At 62.1% G+C, this 19,453-nt stretch overlaps 1 protein-coding gene across 4 annotated transcripts in view; it reads right to left on the bottom strand.

Annotated features, from left to right (window-relative positions):
- The window catches only part of LOC117644645 (secretin receptor-like), a 65,926-nt gene that overhangs the window by 17,631 nt on the left and 28,842 nt on the right, over positions 1 to 19,453 (bottom strand). For 3 of the 4 annotated variants that reach the window (XM_034384259.1, XM_034384271.1, XM_034384265.1), the window contains exon 5: positions 2,381 to 2,475. In XM_034384259.1, the coding sequence (XP_034240150.1) occupies positions 2,381 to 2,475 (95 nt within the window). Of the gene's footprint in view, positions 1 to 2,380; positions 2,476 to 4,201; positions 4,209 to 19,453 lie in introns of those variants that run through there. The other variant, XM_034384278.1, reaches the window with a different exon arrangement.

The following is a 19,453-nucleotide window of genomic DNA, read 5'->3' as shown; positions in this document are numbered from 1 at the left end:
TGACTCTCGCACCCCACACGAGTCCCAGCCGTCACACTTGTCACATCCGTCACGGCACTGTAAGCACTGCCGGCGCTGGCCTGTGTACCCGAGAGCGCTGCCGGCCGTGCCGGCCGACCGATTCCGCGGGCCGTTATGGTCGCTCTGTCTCTCTCGCGCCAATGGGGGACGCCGCATGAGTGCGAGAGAGACAGAGCGACGACCTACGGAATCAGTGCGCAGAGATGGTATCGGACGAGTGCTGTCGGTATCTCCGACATGGCGGAGCCGAGGGGCTGCGGGAGTGTAGTCGCCGGGTTAAGCGCGGTCCCCCCCCCCCCCCCCCCCCCGAAATCCGCCCCCCGCCCTCGCCAGCCGCCACTTTGGCGAGTGCAAAGAGGATTAAAAGTTTGGCCATTACCTCTCGTCTCGCCGCGTGCCGCCCATCGACACCGCCCGCCACCACTTCCGGCGCCGATTCGCACCCCTTGACGGCCACCTCTCGGTCGTGTCTCGGCGCACCTCCAAGACGACGAGGACGAGGGCGGGGCGGCGGCGAAGGCGGCGTCGCGACAAGTATTTTTACTCCGTCCCGGCGGTCCTGTTGCGTGCAGCCCCGCGGCCCCGACGGTGACTCGGCTGACCCCCTCCCCGACTACCCTCCGGTGCGGCCTGGCCCGGCGGGGCTTGTGCTGCTGGCCGCCAGCCACTGCTCCGTCTCTCTCGCACGCGCGCGGCCAGCCCTACGAGTGCGAGAGGGACAGCGGGACGTCCCGCTCGGAATCGGCCCACCGGCTGCTGGCACACTGGCCGTGGTGGAGGCGTCGGACCCTGTAATTCAACAGCATTCCGAGCGGCCCGGTCGGGCGGGACCGGTCGACCGGCGGCGAGGGGACGCCCAGGGTCGCGCTGGCCGCCGAAGGGCCGGAGGGTCAAGAAGCGAGAGCGAGAGCGACGGATGGGGGGAGCGCGACAGTGAGAGAGAGAGAGAGAGAGAGAGAGAGAGAGAGAGAGAGGCGGGCTGAGGCACTTCCGGCCGCCACCTGCAGCCCTCTGCGTCGCCATGCATGTCGCCACGCTGATTTACGTGTACCCCCGGCATCAGCGCCAGCACGCTCCGCCACGCTCCGCCACGCTCCGACGGCCCGAAAGTCGGAGGAAAAGGGACACACACACACACACACACACACACACACAGGAAAACACGGAAGGACGACTAAAGTTTGTCGGCTCGTGGAGGAGTGGGGAGTAGGGAAACGGGTGAGTTTTCGGCTATCGCCCAGCAGCCTTAGGCCGCGTGTATGTTTGTGCGTGTGTGTGGCTGACGATTAGTGTGGACGTCGAGCCGTTAATTGCCCGAAGGAAGGATCATTTGTCCGCGCGGCCCGATGGAGCCCCCGAAGCAGGGGCGGCCTACCCCTTGGTAATTGGCGTGCGGGGATGGGGCCGCCTTGGGGCCGCTGGGGCTAGCGGCGGCCGCCGTGTGTGAATGTGTGTGTGTGTGTTGATCCGTCGGCCTCGGCTAAATGAAGCCATTCAGCAACAGATTGTACCGGTGGACGGGCAGAAGGATGGGCCGTCCGACTGTTGCCAGTGTTACCTCCACGCCGCCGAGCGGGCCACGCGGACGGTGGAGCTGCTTAGCGTTGGCAGGGCAGCCTCAGCATCGTTGATCGCCTCCAGACTGTCACGAGGTAGTGACGAGGAAACAGGAGAAACTGCCGAGGGGGTAACGACTTCGGGAATCCGGCTGACAGCAAAGTGGTAATCCGTAATCCGGATAACCCGAAATTTTGAGGTAATCCGGGGTAATCCGGGAAAATTTTGAGGTAATCCGGGGTAATCCAGGAATTTTTTTGTTGTAATCCGGAGGTAATAGGGTAATCCGGGGTAATCCGTAATCCGGCTGACACGAAATTTACCAGTCGTTACCCCCTCGGAAACTGCTCTGTCGGATGGCCTTCAATCGACGGGTTCACAGAGTACCGCCCACAGCACGGTGGAGTTGAAGCGGGCCGGCTTCGGATCGCGCGCTGCTGGCAGCGTGGTAGTGAGTGAGGGCCGGCAAAGGCTACTCCAATCTGTTACCCGCCAGACCAGCGGTCCCCCGGGGCGGCGAGAACGCGAACCAGATAACGCAGGGTTCTCTGCTCCCCCGGGCCTTCCCTTCGGTCGTCCGAATCATCACTTCCATTCGGGACGGCCTGCTACAAAGTGCGGAAAATTCTGACACGCCAACCATCAGCGGTCCCGCTCCCCCTGCGAAGCGCTAGTCCAGTGTGTGTGTGGTGTGTGGGGGGGGGGGGGGGGGCATCCCGTGCTAAGGCTTCCGAGGACGGCGGCTTGCCGATGGCCGTCCACAGAGAGCAGGTTTCCGGAAGAAGCTGATCAGTGTACTCACTTGATGGTGGCGAGGACGGCCGAGGCGGCCACCAGGGACACCAGGGACAGGGAGTAGCCGACCTGCGACATGGTCTTGACGATGGGCAGCGAGCTCTGCGAACAGGAACAAGGAGGAACACGACGTGAGAACGCGGAGAAGGCGCGAGAATCTCTGCCCGCCACTGCACTGTGTGGTCAAGGCAGCAGCAGCAGCCATGCTGCAGCACCACGGCCACCTTGAGGGATCCCGCCTCGTCATCGCCGATTGTCCCTATTTCCGGCACTTTTCCCCCGTTCGTTGCTTCGCCGTCTTTCTCGTGCCTGCCTTCGCCACGGCCAGGCCCCAGCCAGGCCCCAGCCAGGCCCCAGCCAGGCCCCAGCCAGGCCCCAGCCAGGCCCCAGCCAGGCCCCAGCCAGGCCCCAGCCAGGCCCCAGCCAGGCCCCAGCCAGGCCCCAGCCAGGCCCCAGCCAGGCCCCAGCCAGGCCCCAGCCAGGCCCCAGCCAGGCCCCAGCCAGGCCCCAGCCAGGCCCCAGCCAGGCCCCAGCCAGGCCCCAGCCAGGCCCCAGCCAGGCCCCAGCCAGGCCCCAGCCAGGCCCCAGCCAGGCCCCAGCCAGGCCCCAGCCAGGCCCCAGCCAGGCCCCAGCCAGGCCCCAGCCAGGCCCCAGCCAGGCCCCAGCCAGGCCCCAGCCAGGCCCCAGCCAGGCCCCAGCCAGGCCCCAGCCAGGCCCCAGCCAGGCCCCAGCCAGGCCCCAGCCAGGCCCCAGCCAGGCCCCAGCCAGGCCCCAGCCAGCCCCAGCCAGGCCCCAGCCAGGCCCCAGCCAGGCCCCAGCCAGGCCCCAGCCAGGCCCCAGCCAGGCCCCAGCCAGGCCCCAGCCAGGCCCCAGCCAGGCCCCAGCCAGGCCCCAGCCAGGCCCCAGCCAGGCCCCAGCCAGGCCCCAGCCAGGCCCCAGCCAGGCCCCAGCCAGGCCCCAGCCAGGCCCCAGCCAGGCCCCAGCCAGCCCCAGCAGGCCCAGCCAGGCCCCAGCCAGGCCCCAGCCAGGCCCCAGCCAGCCCCACCAGGCCCCAGCCAGGCCCCAGCCAGGCCCCAGCCAGGCCCCAGCCAGGCCCCAGCCAGGCCCCAGCCAGGCCCCAGCCAGGCCCCAGCCAGGCCCCAGCCAGGCCCCAGCCAGGCCCCAGCCAGGCCCAGCCAGGCCCCAGCCGGCCCCAGCCAGGCCCCAGCCAGGCCCCAGCCAGGCCCCAGCCAGGCCCCAGCCAGCCCCAGCCAGGCCCCAGCCAGGCCCCAGCCAGGCCCCAGCCAGGCCCCAGCCAGGCCCCAGCCAGGCCCCAGCCAGGCCCCAGCCAGGCCCCAGCCAGGCCCCAGCCAGGCCCCAGCCAGGCCCCAGCCAGGCCCCAGCCAGGCCCCAGCCAGGCCCCAGCCAGGCCCCAGCCAGGCCGGGGCCCCAAGGGGGGTCCGGGGGCCGGCCAGGCCGTCTCGCCGAAACTGTCTCTCCCTTCGTGGGCCCCGCGGCCGGCGGTCCCCAGTTCTCTGAGCCTGCCGAGCCTGCGAAGCCCCGGCCTAGGCCGCGCTGTGACAGTTGGGGCTGATGCAGTTGCAGTGAAGCAGCAGCAGCAGGGACCGCCCCGCGCCGCCCTGCGCCGCCCCGCCGGCCTGCACTGCGCTGCACCCAGGCCGAGCCCTGCCAGCCCTGCCAGCCCTGCCAGCCCTGCCCAGGCCTTCCACTGCATTGCCCGATCGATGCAGGCTCGCCGGCCACGTCGTCTGCTGCAGGCGTTGCAGGCGTTGCAGGCGTTGCAGGCGTTGCAGTGTGGTTGCAGCCTAATGGCGCTGTAGTGCACTACGTCGAGCAGCGCGCCCATAATGACTTTGGCGGCCGTGCTCTTCACTATTAGCGCCTCTTCTTTTTGCACGACGCGCCGAGAACGGAGTCCGCTTTTTGCAGGATTTTGCCCCACTTTTTCCAGAAGGGCTCCTGGGAACTTAGGGTGAATTTTTCGAAACTGCCCTGAATTGACAGGGGTTCCTGGAAAAAGTGGCAACGTCCTCAGGGAAAAACAGACGACGTGGCTTTCCGCGTCGCCGCAATGGGAGACTCAGTGGCCGCGGCGGCTGACGACACCACTGCCACACTAGACAAGCCCCTTATCACGGCCCGCCGCCTTATCACCAGCAAAGTTCCAGCGGGTGCTGGAAAGACTTGGAATGAGCTGGAGTCCGCTGCTCGGACGCCGCTCTGCCGGAACCAACCCACAGCGCGCCTAAATAACACTTGTTTTTTACGGCTGGGTTTATTTTTAAACTCCGGTCTATATTTGCCCTGGCGTTTGCGCCGGCGGCCCTCGCTGCAGCTGCCTCTGTCTGCATTACCGATCGCCCCATCCCGGCGACGCCCCGTGACGCCCTCCCCGATGACCTTTCGGCTGAGAGAGAGAGAGAGAGAGAGAGGGAGAGGGAGAGAGAGGGAGAGAGAGAGAGAGAGAGGGAGAGAGAGAGAGAGAGAGAGAGAGAGAGAGAGAGAGAGAGAGAGAGAGAGAGAGAGAGAGAGAGAGAGAGAGGGAGGGAGAGAGAGACAGAGAGAGATTGGGCGGTTGGCGGGGTGAAAAGGGGGGGGGGGCGAATGATTCATAACGGAGAATGGTGGGCACGTGTAAGAAACTGGACGCAGGAGAGGAAGATACAAGATACAGCGAGGGATGGCAAGACGGGGACCGCAGCTGTCGGTCTGCGGCGGAGCAGGCCGAGAAAGGGGAGCGGGTGGAGGTAATATCCCGGCAGCAGGGCACACTGCTCCTGCACCGGCACGGCACTGCCACGCCACTGCCTCGGTGCGGGCAACGTGACAAAAGACAGCGCCACACGATCTTCATTATTGCTTTTTGTCCCGCCGAGAAAGCGCCCGCCCCGTGCACGTACACGTCGGCCGGCGTATTCAGCCCCTGTTCTCCTCGGAGAGAGAAAGAAGACCCGTCAATACCTTGCCCGCGCAAAAAAGGGGGTCTTGCGGTGAAAGGCCGCTCGGACGCGGGGCGGGGCGGGGCAGGGCGGGGCGGGGTGGGGCGGGGCGGGGGCGGGGTGGGGCGGGTTATCGCCAGCAGTCATCAGGTCGGCGCATTGAGAAAACGCAGCCAGCGAACCACGCTCGGCCGTTTCTATAAATAAGCGACCAATGCGACTTGATGTCACACTGAGCAAGGACAGCAATATGTACCCTCCCTCCCTATCTGCCCGTCTCTCTCTGTTGGCGCCGAAGGAAGTCGTCGAGTCGCTGAGTGGATCCTATGCATTGCGCACAGGGGGGGGGGGGGGGGGGGAAGGAGGAGGAGGAAGAGTGTGAGGCCGAGAGTAATGCACGCCCCACGTGGGACGCTAAAAGGCCATGGCCTGCGCTGGGGTGCGCGTGGCAGGCAGGCAGCGTGGCAGCCTCGGGGCGACGAGTGTGGCTTTTCCAGCGGGCAGACAGGCAGGCAGGTGGCCGGGCGGGCCGGGCGGGCCAGGCAGCTCGCTCGGATGCATTATCCGACTGATTTATTTCCCGGGCCTGAATCCGAATACCCGAATACGGGCCGTGCGCCCCGCGAGAAGCTTGCGGGGAAACGAATTACAGCAGCAATGCCCCAGCTCGCGCTCGAAAAAAAATCTTGACACAGGGAAATTTACTTGGAATACAGCAGTGATGTGACTAGAAACGGGGGTAATTTCCTTTTCCATGTCCAGAGGCTGAGGCTGGGGTGGCGAGGTTACATTGAGATTCACGACTGCAGTGACGGGCGGTGGAAAATAAAATTACAGTGCGGAGGCCAAACCGCGCGAAAACGCTCCCAGTTCAGCTTGCGTGTTTACACACTGCCGGTGAGAGATTTCGTTCGCCTTGCGTTCGTCGAGACGAGCGAGTGAAGCTCATCGACGCGCGAAGCTTGATTGCAAACTCGAGTCGTCACCGAATTCATTTTCGCGGGACTTGCTCTGGAACATGATTGGCAGTGGCCGCGCTCAAAGGCTGGCCTTAATCAGAGCGCGGTGCGACCTGTCGGAGCGAAGCGCATGCTGGGGCGGGGGCAGCGGCGGTCCCGAGGGTTTAGGGCTGTCTTAGTTGGCCGGCCTGGCAGGGCCGGGAAGCACCGAGCCTGGCCACCGCGGTGCTCAAAGTAAAGGCTGACCGGGGTTTAACCGCCAGCACTCTGAGTAATCCCCAGGAAGGCCCCCGAGTCACTCCGATGCGCGCCGCGCCGCATCGAGGCCCAGATCGGACAATGGCCGGGACCAACGTTTTGATCCGCGTACCCTTGTACAGTGGGCCAGGAGGCCGGCGCGGGCGAACAAAACTCTCGACGCGTTTTGAGCCCGAGTCGCTAAGCAGGACTAGAACCGAACGTGTGACCCCACCAATGGATTCCTCGTTCGGAGAGCGATCCATTGGTGGGGTCACACGCTCGGTTCGAGTCCCAGTTAGCAACTCTGGAGACCAAAACGCGTCCGGGGTTTTGGGCGCCTCTACCGGTCTTCTCGCCCACTGCGCCTTGCCTTCAGTTTGAACACTGAGATCTTGAAACAAAGCGGCAGCCGCTACCTGTTGGCCTCATTTGCGACGTCCTTGCCGCCTGCCAATCGATTCCGATTTCGATTCTCGATTCCCGGTGTGCCCGCTCCACCCGGGGCGGCCGGTGGTGTAAGCGCCTTTGCGGCAGCGAGGCGGAGCCCCGAGAGCCTTCGTCTTTTGGCCTCGCTGCCGCCTCGCTGCGTGGCGGAGTGGCGCTGTGCGGGCTGCACCAGGTGGGGAGAGACGGAGAAATGAATAACTTCGTTGGCCTTCGACCGAAATAAAGTTATTCAAAGCGTTCAATCCATCCGTCCATCCATCGATCCATCCATCCATCCATCCGTGTGAGGAGAAGACGGAGAAGCGCTGCTCCTTTCCACTCCACTGCACACGACACTGCGAACGCTTTGCGCTCAAACACTTACTACTTTTGTGTGCATAGCTTTCGCCCGAGGTAGAGTGAAATGCACGAATTGCTGCGCAGGTACGTGCGAAAATGCGCGTTGTCTTGCGTGAATTCGTGCATTCGTGCTCAATTTCGTGCCCAAAATATGCACGAAAACTGCGTAGCATTTTGCTTCGTGGGGAGGCTGGGCGGAGCGGCTCAAACTCGCGCACTGTATCGCGACCAAGCCTCGCGCCTCGCCTCAAACATCGCAGCCCCACCCCGAGCCCCACCCCGAGCCCCACCCCGAGCCCCGAGCCCGGGCCTACAACTTTTGACTTTCATCCTCGGAGAGGGATGCTCCCATCATCAACGTCAGCGCGGCGGAAAACAGCGCAGCGGCATGTTGCCTCCGGGGGAGCTGAAGACTGAGTCCGCGAGTCGGCCTTTCGTCGCTCCGTCTCTCTCGCACCGACCGGGGAAGCCCCATGAGTGCGAGAGAGACGGAGCGACGAAGCCTGCCGCACAGTGTGCCGCCCAGGCGGAGCGCCCGCGGAGCGCGGCATAGGCCGACCCGCACGACGGCCGCGTTCGGCGGGCTGGCCTACCCTGGACTTCGCAGGCGGTCCGCGGCACACCGACAGGGAGAGGGAGACGGAGAGAGACAAAGCGGGGAGAAGGGCCATCGCCGTCCCTGTCTCACTCGGCACTCGGCACGGCTCGCGGGCCGCGCCCTGGGATGACGCACCGACGCACCGCAGCGCCAGGCACCGCCCCCGGGGAAATGGCAGGCACTTCAGGATACGGTATGAAGCAATAATTGAATCACACACTCCAAAGTGCGGCGCAATCAGGAGATAGCGGCACCGGAGTGGTGCAAGCCCCGCCCCGCCCCGCCCCGCCTTGCTCCGGGATGTGACGTCATGAACTGCTCGGCGCCGCGTGCGGCGAGCCGGTGTAAGCGGGATATCCTACTCCCCGGATCGAGTTACTCCCCAGTACACCATCCCTAGGGACAATGTACTCCCCCCTTAGGGAGAGTACACCATCCCTGGGGATAGTGTACTCCCCTACCTCGAGAGGGGGGGAGTACATTGACCCTAGGGATAGTGTACTCCCCCGGGAGTACACTATCCCTAGAGTGAAGGTACTCCCCCTCTCTTGAGGGGGGAGTACATTGGCCCTAGGGATGGTGTACTCCCCCACCAGCAGGGGAGTACTTGGTCCCTAGGGATAATGTACGCCCCCAAATGGCAGACGTCATGGGGCAGATGCCGTTGTCGGGTTGGTTGGGTTGGGTTTTCCTTGCATCGAGGGAAGGCTACTTAATATTCTAAATCTAAACTGTCCAACCAATCCTAACCAAACCTAACGGGCTCGGGATAGATCTTACTCTACTCGCGACGGATGTTACCCTACTCTCGACAGATATTATAATCAAACATAATGGTCCAACCAGTCCTAACCTAACGGGCTCCTCACAGAACTCAAGGGCGCCGGAAGTGGGGTGCGGGTGCGGGGGGGGGGGGACTTGTCCCCCCCCCAAATCTGGTGGGGGGGGCATCGCCCCCCCCACTTTTAGACACTAAAGTGCCATTTTGAGCTCGAAATAGAGAGAAAAATATAGCAAAGTCGCAAATTCTTTAATTTTTGGCTTCTTGCTCGCTTCGCTCGCAGATTTTCTTAATTATCCTCCATTATTTTGCATTTTGGCTCGCTTCGCCCACCAATAAAGCGTGTAATTAAGCTCTAAAAATGGCAAAAGTTGTGTTAAAGTCTAGAATTGTGTGAATTTTCGCTTTAAGCTCGCTTCGCTCGCTGGATTTGAGACACTATTAGAGAAATCTAAACCGTATTGGGTGTTGCCCCTTAACGGTAGGCAACCAAACAATTTTTCATAAAAATTTCGCCCCCCCCCCCCCACCAGAAAGTACTTCCGGCGGCCCTGGACGCTGGCACAGCCTCGCTGTTTGACGCTGGCACAGCCTCGCTGTTTGACGCTGGCACAGCCTCGCTGTTTGACGCTGGCACAGCCTCGCTGTGTGAGGCTGGCACAGCCTCGCTGTTTGACGCTGGCACAGCCTCGCTGTTTGACGCTGGCACAGCCTCGCTGTGTGAGGCTGGCACAGCCTCGCTGTGTGAGGCTGGCACAGCCTCGCTGTTTGACGTTGGCACAGCCTCGCTGTTTGACGCTGGCACAGCCTCGCTGTTTGACGCTGGCACAGCCTCGCTGTTTGACGCTGGCACAGCCTCGCTGTGTGAGGCTGGCACAGCCTCGCTGTTTGACGCTGGCACAGCCTCGCTGTGTGAGGCTGGCACAGCCTCGCTGTTTGACGCTGGCACAGCCTCGCTGTTTGACGCTGGCACAGCCTCGCTGTTTGACGCTGGCACAGCCTCGCTGTTTGACGCTGGCACAGCCTCGCTGTGTTAGGCTGGCACAGCCTCGCTGTTTGAAGCTGGCACAGCCTCGCTGTTTGACGCTGGCACAGCCTCGCTGTTTGACGCTGGCACAGCCTCGCTGTTTAACGCTGGCACAGCCTCGCTGTGTTAGGATGGCACAGCCTCGCTGTTTGAAGCTGGCACAGCCTCGCTGTTTGACGCTGGCACAGCCTCGCTGTTTGACGCTGGCACAGCCTCGCTGTGTGAGGCTGGCACAGCCTCGCTGTTTGACGCTGGCACAGCCTCGCTGTTTGACGCTGGCACAGCCTCGCTGTGTGAGGCTGGCACAGCCTCGCTGTTTGACGCTGGCACAGCCTCGCTGTTTGACGCTGGCACAGCCTCGCTGTTTGACGCTGGCACAGCCTCGCTGTGTGAGGCTGGCACAGCCTCGCTGGTTGACGCTGGCACAGCCTCGCTGTTTGAGGCTGGCACAGCCCGGCTGTTTGACGCTGGCACAGCCTCGCTGTTTGACGCTGGCACAGCCTCGCTGTTTGACGCTGGCACAGCCTTGCTGTGTTAGGCTGGCACAGCCTCGCTGTTTGACGCTGGCACAGCCTCGCTGTGTTAGGCTGGCACAGCCTCGCTGTTTGACGCTGGCACAGCCTCGCTGTGTGAGGCTGGCACAGCCTCGCTGTTTGACGCTGGCACAGCCTCGCTGTTTGACGCTGGCACAGCCTCGCTGTTTGACGCTGGCACAGCCTCGCTGTGTGAGGCTGGCACAGCCTCGCTGGTTGACGCTGGCACAGCCTCGCTGTTTGACGCTGGCACAGCCTCGCTGTTTGACGCTGGCACAGCCCCGCTGTGTGAGGCTGGCACAGCCTCGCTGTGTGAGGCTGGCACAGCCTCGCTGTGTGAGGCTGGCACAGCCCCGCTGTTTGACGCTGGCACAGCCTCGCTGTTTGACGCTGGCACAGCCTCGCTGTTTGACGCTGGCACAGCCTCGCTGTGTGAGGCTGGCACAGCCTCGCTGTTTGACGCTGGCACAGCCTCGCTGTTTGACGCTGGCACAGCCTCGCTGTTTGACGCTGGCACAGCCTCGCTGTGTGAGGCTGGCACAGCCTCGCTGTTTGACGCTGGCACAGCCTCGCTGTTTGACGCTGGCACAGCCTCGCTGTTTGACGCTGGCACAGCCTCGCTGTGTTAGGCTGGCACAGCCTCGCTGTTTGACGCTGGCACAGCCTCGCTGTGTTAGGCTGGCACAGCCTCGCTGTTTGACGCTGGCACAGCCCCGCTGTTTGACGCTGGCACAGCCTCGCTGTTTGACGCTGGCACAGCCTCGCTGTGTGAGGCTGGCACAGCCTCGCTGTTTGACGCTGGCACAGCCTCGCTGTGTTAGGCTGGCACAGCCTCGCTGTTTGACGCTGGCACAGCCTCGCTGTGTGAGGCTGGCACAGCCTCGCTGTTTGACGCTGGCACAGCCTCGCTGTTTGACGCTGGCACAGCCTCGCTGTTTGACGCTGGCACAGCCTCGCTGTGTGAGGCTGGCACAGCCTCGCTGGTTGACGCTGGCACAGCCTCGCTGTTTGACGCTGGCACAGCCTCGCTGTTTGACGCTGGCACAGCCCCGCTGTTTGACGCTGGCACAGCCCCGCTGTTTGACGCTGGCACAGCCTCGCTGTTTGACGCTGGCACAGCCTCGCTGTGTGAGGCTGGCACAGCCTCGCTGTGTGAGGCTGGCACAGCCTCGCTGTGTGAGGCTGGCACAGCCTCGCTGTTTGACGCTGGCACAGCCTCGCTGTTTGACGCTGGCACAGCCTCGCTGTTTGACGCTGGCACAGCCTCGCTGTGTGAGGCTGGCACAGCCTCGCTGTTTGACGCTGGCACAGCCTCGCTGTTTGACGCTGGCACAGCCTCGCTGTTTGACGCTGGCACAGCCTCGCTGTGTGAGGCTGGCACAGCCTCGCTGTTTGACGCTGGCACAGCCTCGCTGTTTGACGCTGGCACAGCCTCGCTGTTTGACGCTGGCACAGCCTCGCTGTTTGACGCTGGCACAGCCTCGCTGTGTTAGGCTGGCACAGCCTCGCTGTTTGACGCTGGCACAGCCCCGCTGTTTGACGCTGGCACAGCCTCGCTGTTTGACGCTGGCACAGCCTCGCTGTGTGAGGCTGGCACAGCCTCGCTGTTTGACGCTGGCACAGCCTCGCTGTTTGACGCTGGCACAGCCTCGCTGTTTGACGCTGGCACAGCCTCGCTGTGTGAGGCTGGCACAGCCTCGCTGGTTGACGCTGGCACAGCCTCGCTGTTTGACGCTGGCACAGCCTCGCTGTTTGATGCTGGCACAGCCCCGCTGTTTGACGCTGGCACAGCCCCGCTGTTTGACGCTGGCACAGCCTCGCTGTTTGACGCTGGCACAGCCTCGCTGTTTGACGCTGGCACAGCCTCGCTGTGTGAGGCTGGCACAGCCTCGCTGTTTGACGCTGGCACAGCCTCGCTGTTTGACGCTGGCACAGCCTCGCTGTGGGAGGCTGGCACAGCCTCGCTGTTTGACGCTGGCACAGCCTCGCTGTTTGACGCTGGCACAGCCTCGCTGTTTGACGCTGGCACAGCCCCGCTGTTTGACGCTGGCACAGCTTTGCTGTGTGAGGCTGGCACAGCCTCGCTGTTTGACGCTGGCACAGCCTCGCTGTTTGACGCTGGCACAGCCTCGCTGTTTGAAGCTGGCACAGCCTCGCTGTGTGAGGCTGGCACAGCCTCGCTGGGTTTACGCTGGCACAGCCTCGCTGTTTGACGCTGGCACAGCCTCGCTGTTTTACGCTGGCACAGCCTCGCTGTTTGACGCTGGCACAGCCTCGCTGTTTGACGCTGGCACAGCCCCCCTGTTTGACGCTGGCACAGCCTCGCTGTTTGACGCTGGCACAGCCTCGCTGTTTGACGCTGGCACAGCCACGCTGTTTGACGCTAGCACAGCCTCGCTGTTTGACGCTGGCACAGCCTCGCTGTGTTAGGCTGGCACAGCCTCGCTGTTTGAAGGTGGCACAGCCTAGCTGTTTGACGCTGGCACAGCCTCGCTGTGTTAGGCTGGCACAGCCTCGCTGTTTGAAGCTGGCACAGCCTCGCTGTTTGACGCTGGCACAGCCTCGCTGTGTGAGGCTGGCACAGCCTCGCTGTGTGAGGCTGGCAGAGCCTCGCTGTTTGACGCTGGCACAGCCTCGCTGTTTGACGCTGGCACAGCCTCGCTGTTTGACGCTGGCACAGCCTCGCTGTTTGACGCTGGCACAGCCTCGCTGTTTGACGCTGGCACAGCCTCGCTGTTTGACGCTGGCACAGCCTCGCTGTTTGACGCTGGCACAGCCTCGCTGTGTTAGGCTGGCACAGCATCGCTGTTTGAAGCTGGCACAGCCTCGCTGTTTGACGCTGGCACAGCCTCGCTGTTTGACGCTGGCACAGCCTCGCTGTTTAACGCTGGCACAGCCTCGCTGTGTTAGGCTGGCACAGCCTCGCTGTTTGAAGCTGGCACAGCCTCGCTGTTTGACGCTGGCAGAGCCTCGCTGTTTGACGCTGGCACAGCCTCGCTGTGTGAGGCTGGCACAAACCCCGTTGTTTGACGCTGGCACAGCCTCGCTGTTTGACGCTGGCACAGCCTCGCTGTGGGAGGCTGGCACAGCCTCGCTGTTTGACGCTGGCACAGCCTCGCTGTTTGACGCTGGCACAGCCTCGCTGTTTGACGCTGGCACAGCCTCGCTGTGTGAGGCTAGCACAGCCTCGCTGTTTGACGCTGGCACAGCCTCGCTGTTTGACGCTGGCACAGCCCCGCTGTTTGACGCTGGCACAGCCTCGCTGTTTGACGCTGGCACAGCCTCGCTGTTTGACGCTGGCACAGCCTCGCTGTTTGACGCTGGCACAGCCTCGCTGTGGGGGGCTGGCACAGCCTCGCTGTTTGACGCTGGCACAGCCTCGCTGCTTGACGCTGGCACAGCCTCGCTGTGTTAGGCTGGCACAGCCTCGCTGTTTGACGCTGGCACAGCCTCGCTGTGTTAGGCTGGCACAGCCTCGCTGTTTGACGCTGGCACAGCCCCGCTGTTTGACGCTGGCACAGCCTCGCTGTTTGACGCTGGCACAGCCTCGCTGTTTGACGCTGGCACAGCCTCGCTGTGTGAGGCTAGCACAGCCTGGCTATGTGAGGCTGGCACAGCCTCGCTGTTTAACGCTGGCACAGCCTCGCTGTTTGACGCTGGCACAGCCTCGCTGTTTGACTCTGGCACAGCCTCGCTGTTTGACGCTGGCACAGCCTTGCTGTTTGACGCTGGCAAAGCCTCGCTGTTTGACGCTGGCACAGCCTCGCTGTTTGACGCTGGCACAGCCTCGCTGTGGGAGGCTGGCACAGCCTCGCTGTTTGACGCTGGCACAGCCTCGCTGTTTGACGCTGGCACAGCCTCGCTGTTTGACGCTGGCACAGCCTCGCTGTTTGACGCTGGCACAGCCTCGCTGTTTGACGCTGGCACAGCCTCGCTGTTTGACGCTGGCACAGCTTCGCTGTGTGAGGCTGGCACAGCCTCGCTGTTTGACGCTGGCACAGCCTCGCTGTTTGACGCTGGCACAGCCTCGCTGTTTGACGCTGGCACAGCCTCGCTGTTTGACGCTGGCACAGCCTCGCTGTGTGAGGCTGGCACAGCCTCGCTGTTTGACGCTGGCACAGCCCCGCTGTTTGACGCTGGCACAGCCTCGCTGTTTGACGCTGGCACAGCCTCGCTGTTTGACGCTGGCACAGCCTCGCTGTGTGAGGCTAGCACAGCCTCGCTATGTGAGGCTGGCACAGCCTCGCTGTTTGACGCTGGGACAGCTTTGCTGTGTGAGGCTGGCACAGCCTCGCTGTTTGACGCTGGCACAGCCTCGCTGGTTGACGCTGGCACAGCCTCGCTGTTTGACGCTGGCACAGCCTCGCTGTTTGACGCTGGCACAGCCTCGCTGTGTTAGGCTGGCACAGCCTCGCTGTTTAAAGCTGGCACAGCCTCGCTGTTTGACGCTGGCACAGCCTCGCTGTGTGAGGCTGGGGACAGCCTCGCTGTGTGAGGCTGGCAGAGCCTCGCTGTTTGACGCTGGCACAGCCTCGCTGTTTGACGCTGGCACAGCCTCGCTGTTTGACGCTGGCACAGCCTCGCTGTTTGACGCTGGCACAGCCTCGCTGTTTGACGCTGGCACAGCCTCGCTGTTTGACGCTGGCACAGCCTCGCTGTTTGACGCTGGCACAGCCTCGCTGTGTTAGGCTGGCACAGCCTCGCTGTTTGAAGCTGGCACAGCCTCGCTGTTTAACGCTGGCACAGCCTCGCTGTTTGACGCTGGCACAGCCTCGCTGTTTGACGCTGGCACAGCCTCGCTGTTTGACGCTGGCACAGCCTTGCTGTTTGACGCTGGCAAAGCCTCGCTGTTTGACGCTGGCACAGCCTCGCTGTTTGACGCTGGCACAGCCTCGCTGTTTGACGCTGGCACAGCCTCGCTGTTTGACGCTGGCACAGCCCCGCTGTTTGACGCTGGCACAGCCTCGCTGTTTGACGCTGGCACAGCCTCGCTGTTTGACGCTGGCACAACCTCGCTGTTTGACGCTGGCACAGCCTCGCTGTGGGAGGCTGGCACAGCCTCGCTGTTTGACGCTGGCACAGCCTCGCTGTGTTAGGCTGGCACAGCCTCGCTGTTTGACGCTGGCACAGCCTCGCTGTGTTAGGCTGGCACAGCCTCGCTGTTTGACGCTGGCACAGCCCCGCTGTTTGACGCTGGCACAGCCTCGCTGTTTGACGCTGGCACAGCCTCGCTGTTTGACGCTGGCACAGCCTCGCTGTTTGACGCTGGCACAGCCCCGCTGTTTGACGCTGGCACAGCCTCGCTGTTTGACGCTGGCACAGCCTCGCTGTTTGACGCTGGCACAACCTCGCTGTTTGACGCTGGCACAGCCTCGCTGTGGGAGGCTGGCACAGCCTCGCTGTTTGACGCTGGCACAGCCTCGCTGTTTGACGCTGGCACAGCCCCGCTGTTTGACGCTGGCACAGCCTCGCTGTTTGACGCTGGCACAGCCTCGCTGTTTGACGCTGGCACAGCCTCGCTGTTTGACGCTGGCACAGCCTTGCTGTTTGACGCTGGCAAAGCCTCGCTGTTTGACGCTGGCACAGCCTCGCTGTGTTAGGCTGGCACAGCCTCGCTGTTTGACGCTGGCACAGCCTCGCTGTGTTAGGCTGGCACAGCCTCGCTGTTTGACGCTGGCAGAGCCTCGCTGTTTGACGCTGGCACAGCCTCGCTGTGTGAGGCTGGCCCAGCCTCGCTGTTTGACGCTGGCACAGCCTCGCTGTTTGACGCTGGCACAGCCTCGCTGTTTGACGCTGGCACAGCCTCGCTGTGTGAGGCTGGCACAGCCTCGCTGTTTGACGCTGGCACAGCCTCGCTGTTTGACGCTGACAGATCTTACTCAACTCGCGTCAGATCTCACCCTTTTCTTGACCCTACCCTTCTCTTGGAAGGGGAGAACATGTACTCCCATGCTGGTAGGGGAGTACAATATCCCTAGGGACCAAGTACTCCCCTGCTAGTGGGGGAGTACACTCTAAAAAATAATATAGGATTTTGTAACGATTTTGATACAAAATTCTGTAACACGTCAGTGTGATACAAAAATTTGTATCCTTGATCCTAAATTCTGTATCACGGCAAGAATGTTACGAATTTACGAATCAGTGCTTCAGAATTCTAAAACTGATACAAAATTCTGTACTTTTTGTTTCAATATTCACAATCAGTGATACAGTTCCATGTAAAAATGCGATCTTAATGCAAATAACTGTAACTGATACAGAAAACTGTAACATGTTGTTACGAGTTTACATATCGTCTGATGCAAAATTTAATAACGCAAATTTAAGGTCAAATTACGAGCTTAAATTTTTACATCACAGTTGATCGGGCGAAAAGTCCTAACGTAGGGCATGGTACTTAAGAAGCTTCGGGCCAGGGACTCTAACTGTCGCGCCGCAGGACTCGTTTCCCACCACTACCTGGGCATGCGGCGTGCCCGCTCGGTGTGATCGACAGTCTGAGGCGTGCCTCCCCATGCGGCGCTGTGGCGCAAGCGGTAGCATGCCGAGCTGGCAATCCGGGGGACCGGGGTTCGATTCCGGAGAACGCAGTTCGATTTCTCCGGGTGTTCGGGAGTACAGGAGCAACGGAGTGAATGTGTAGAAACGAACGACCGATGAGATTCAAATTTTGTTTTTAAAGCGTCAAATTTTTATGATTTTAGCATTGCAGAATTCTGTAACCGGGAAACAGTTTACCGTAACGCGTGATACAAAATTTTGTATCAGTGTTGATACAAAATTCTGTAACATTTGTAGTGGAAATTACTGCGTAACCATGTTACAGAATTTTGTATTGAAATTTTTTTGAGTGTACATTGGCCCTAGGGATGGTGTACTCCTCCGGGGGAGTACACCATCCCTAGGGATAGTGTACTCTCCCCTTAGGGATGGTGTACTTTCCCTAAGGGGAGAGTACACTGTCCCTAGGGATGGTGTACTCCTGGCAGTCAATGGTCACGAGAGTATAATGCCCCGCCCAGACCTGTACTAGCTGCTGGCGCGCTAGGTGCGGAGTGACGGGCTGAGCGTGTCCGGGCCGAACCCCTTTTGAGCGCTATATTTGGACCCTCGGTGCGAGCGTGCGGGCAAATACCAGTCGGGAGAGAGGGAAAATTGTTCGAGCTTGGGAGTGACACGTGTGGGCGAAAGCGTGGGTGGCTTAGCTCCCGGTGCGTGGCCGCGTGGTGGGTGGCCTGCGCTGTGGGCGAGAGGACCGGTGGAGGCGGTAAAAATCCCAGACGCGTTTTCATCTCCAGAGTCGCTGAATGGGACTCGAACAGAACGTGTGACCCCACCAATAGATTGCTCTTCGGCCGAGGAATCCATTGGTGGGGTCACACGTTCGGTTCGAGTCCTGTTTAGCGACTATGGGGTTCAGAGTTTTGGCCGCCTGCGCCGGTGTTCTGGCCATCTGTTGCTGGCCTGGGGCTGGACGTGGGTGCACTACCTGGAGTGCAGTGCAGACCGGACCCGTCTTGGCCCCCCCAAAGAACACGCCGAGGGCCAAGCCGAGGGCCACTCATCTCCAATTCACTGAGCAGCTGGCCCGTTTCTCTACACGACGCGCATGAATGTTGCAGGGCTTGCATTTCATCCTCTTTGTTGTTGTTTCTTTCACTATGCATTACACATCAGGACATCAGGGCCGCTGCAGATGTGCCCGCCGAATGAAATAGCACGCGCGCGGTGAATAATTACCGGCACACTGTGTGTTGGTGAGTGTGTGTGAATGTGTGTGTGAGTGTGCTTTTTACGTGGTGACAGGCCGCGTCCGACTACGAGTGCATGTGTGTGTGAGAGAGCGGGGAGCGAGGCGTGACTTTGCATACACCCAAAGTAACACTCGAGCAACCGCGTTTGTGTGTACCTTCATGTTGTTTTTTTTTGGTCCAGCAGTAAAAGAGAAACAAGAACGAGCGAAGGAAACCCGTTACCAACAAAAAGACTGGGCATAATACTCCGCGGTGGCGGCGGGCAGCGCCAAGGTGGAGCGGCACAATACGCCGGCCCTTCGAGTCTTTGTTGCGCGGCGGTCTTTTGTTGGCGCCACTTTTTGATTAACATTTCCTCCGCGCTTCTCCGCGCCGACATCCGGAAGACGCCTGAGGAATCCCATCGCGATGCCGCCCTGGCGTTGCCCTGGCGTTGCCCCCCTCCCTTCCCCCGCACCGCCAAAGTTACTGTAAACAAGCTGTATCGGCGCGGCGCTTCGGCCAACAATAACTTCAGCCCATCACCGACACGGCTTCCCACGCATGTGCGGTGAACGGAGCCTCGCCCCGCCCCGACGCGGATTCAGGATCTCCCTAAGAAGGTGGTAAAGCAGTGTACCGACAGGGGCGAAGTAGGGCGTGCCTTCCACGAGGCCTCTGCTGTGCCGCAGCCAACTGCAGTCAGTCACTGCACCCACTGCATGTCACACCTGTCACATCCAACGGCCGGCTCGGAGGCAGCTTTCGCTTTGCGACACCACAAACCCGAACTTGACAGTGACTGTGGAGCAGAGCGTGGCGAGCCTTGAGGCTGGCTTCCCAACGGTGTAGCGTATCACCGTCTCGGCAAACAGCGCCGCCCGCCACGCCTCGAGTTGAAAAAGACTTTTCGTCGACGCGGATCCGTCAGCGCACTGCAGTGAGAGGGAGAGAGAGGGAGGGAGGGACCGTGTCGCAAGCGGGGCCGTCTAGAGGAGCGGGAGTGGGATGGGGCATGTTTAATCTGTTCCCCCCGATCCGCCGAGTCCTTTGACTCTTTGACGCGCGGCTCACACACACGGCGCGTCGCTCTGTCTCTCTCGCACTCGTGGGGCGTTCCGCTGGGGTGCGAGGGAGACGGAAGGCAGGCGGCCCACTGTGCGCTGCAGGCACACGCACCTTGCTCGTGGATTGTCCGCGCCGCTCCGAGCGCCCCGAGCGCTCCACGCGCTCCACGTGCGGCCCATCGCCAAGGAGACGGCCGTGGACGCGGTGACGTTGACGTCGCCATGCTGAGTGTTTGCGCGTCTTTGGTTGTTCGATCCAATTCAATTAACAGACAGCCCCCTTCCACGCCACGGCCCGAGCCACGGCCCGGTGCGCGTGGGACGCGGCGGACGCGCCAAAGCCCCCTGAGCGCCTCGGAGCGCCGGGAGCCCCCCTTTCCTTCGCAGCGGCTGGCTGCCCCGAGGGTGTCCCGG

This window comes from Thrips palmi, unplaced genomic scaffold (genome assembly GCF_012932325.1).
Source record: "Thrips palmi isolate BJ-2018 unplaced genomic scaffold, TpBJ-2018v1 HiC_scaffold_1, whole genome shotgun sequence".
Classification (NCBI taxonomy): domain Eukaryota; kingdom Metazoa; phylum Arthropoda; class Insecta; order Thysanoptera; family Thripidae; genus Thrips; species Thrips palmi.
Note: the sequence above shows the minus strand (reverse complement) of the source record. Positions and strands in the feature narration are given on the sequence as shown.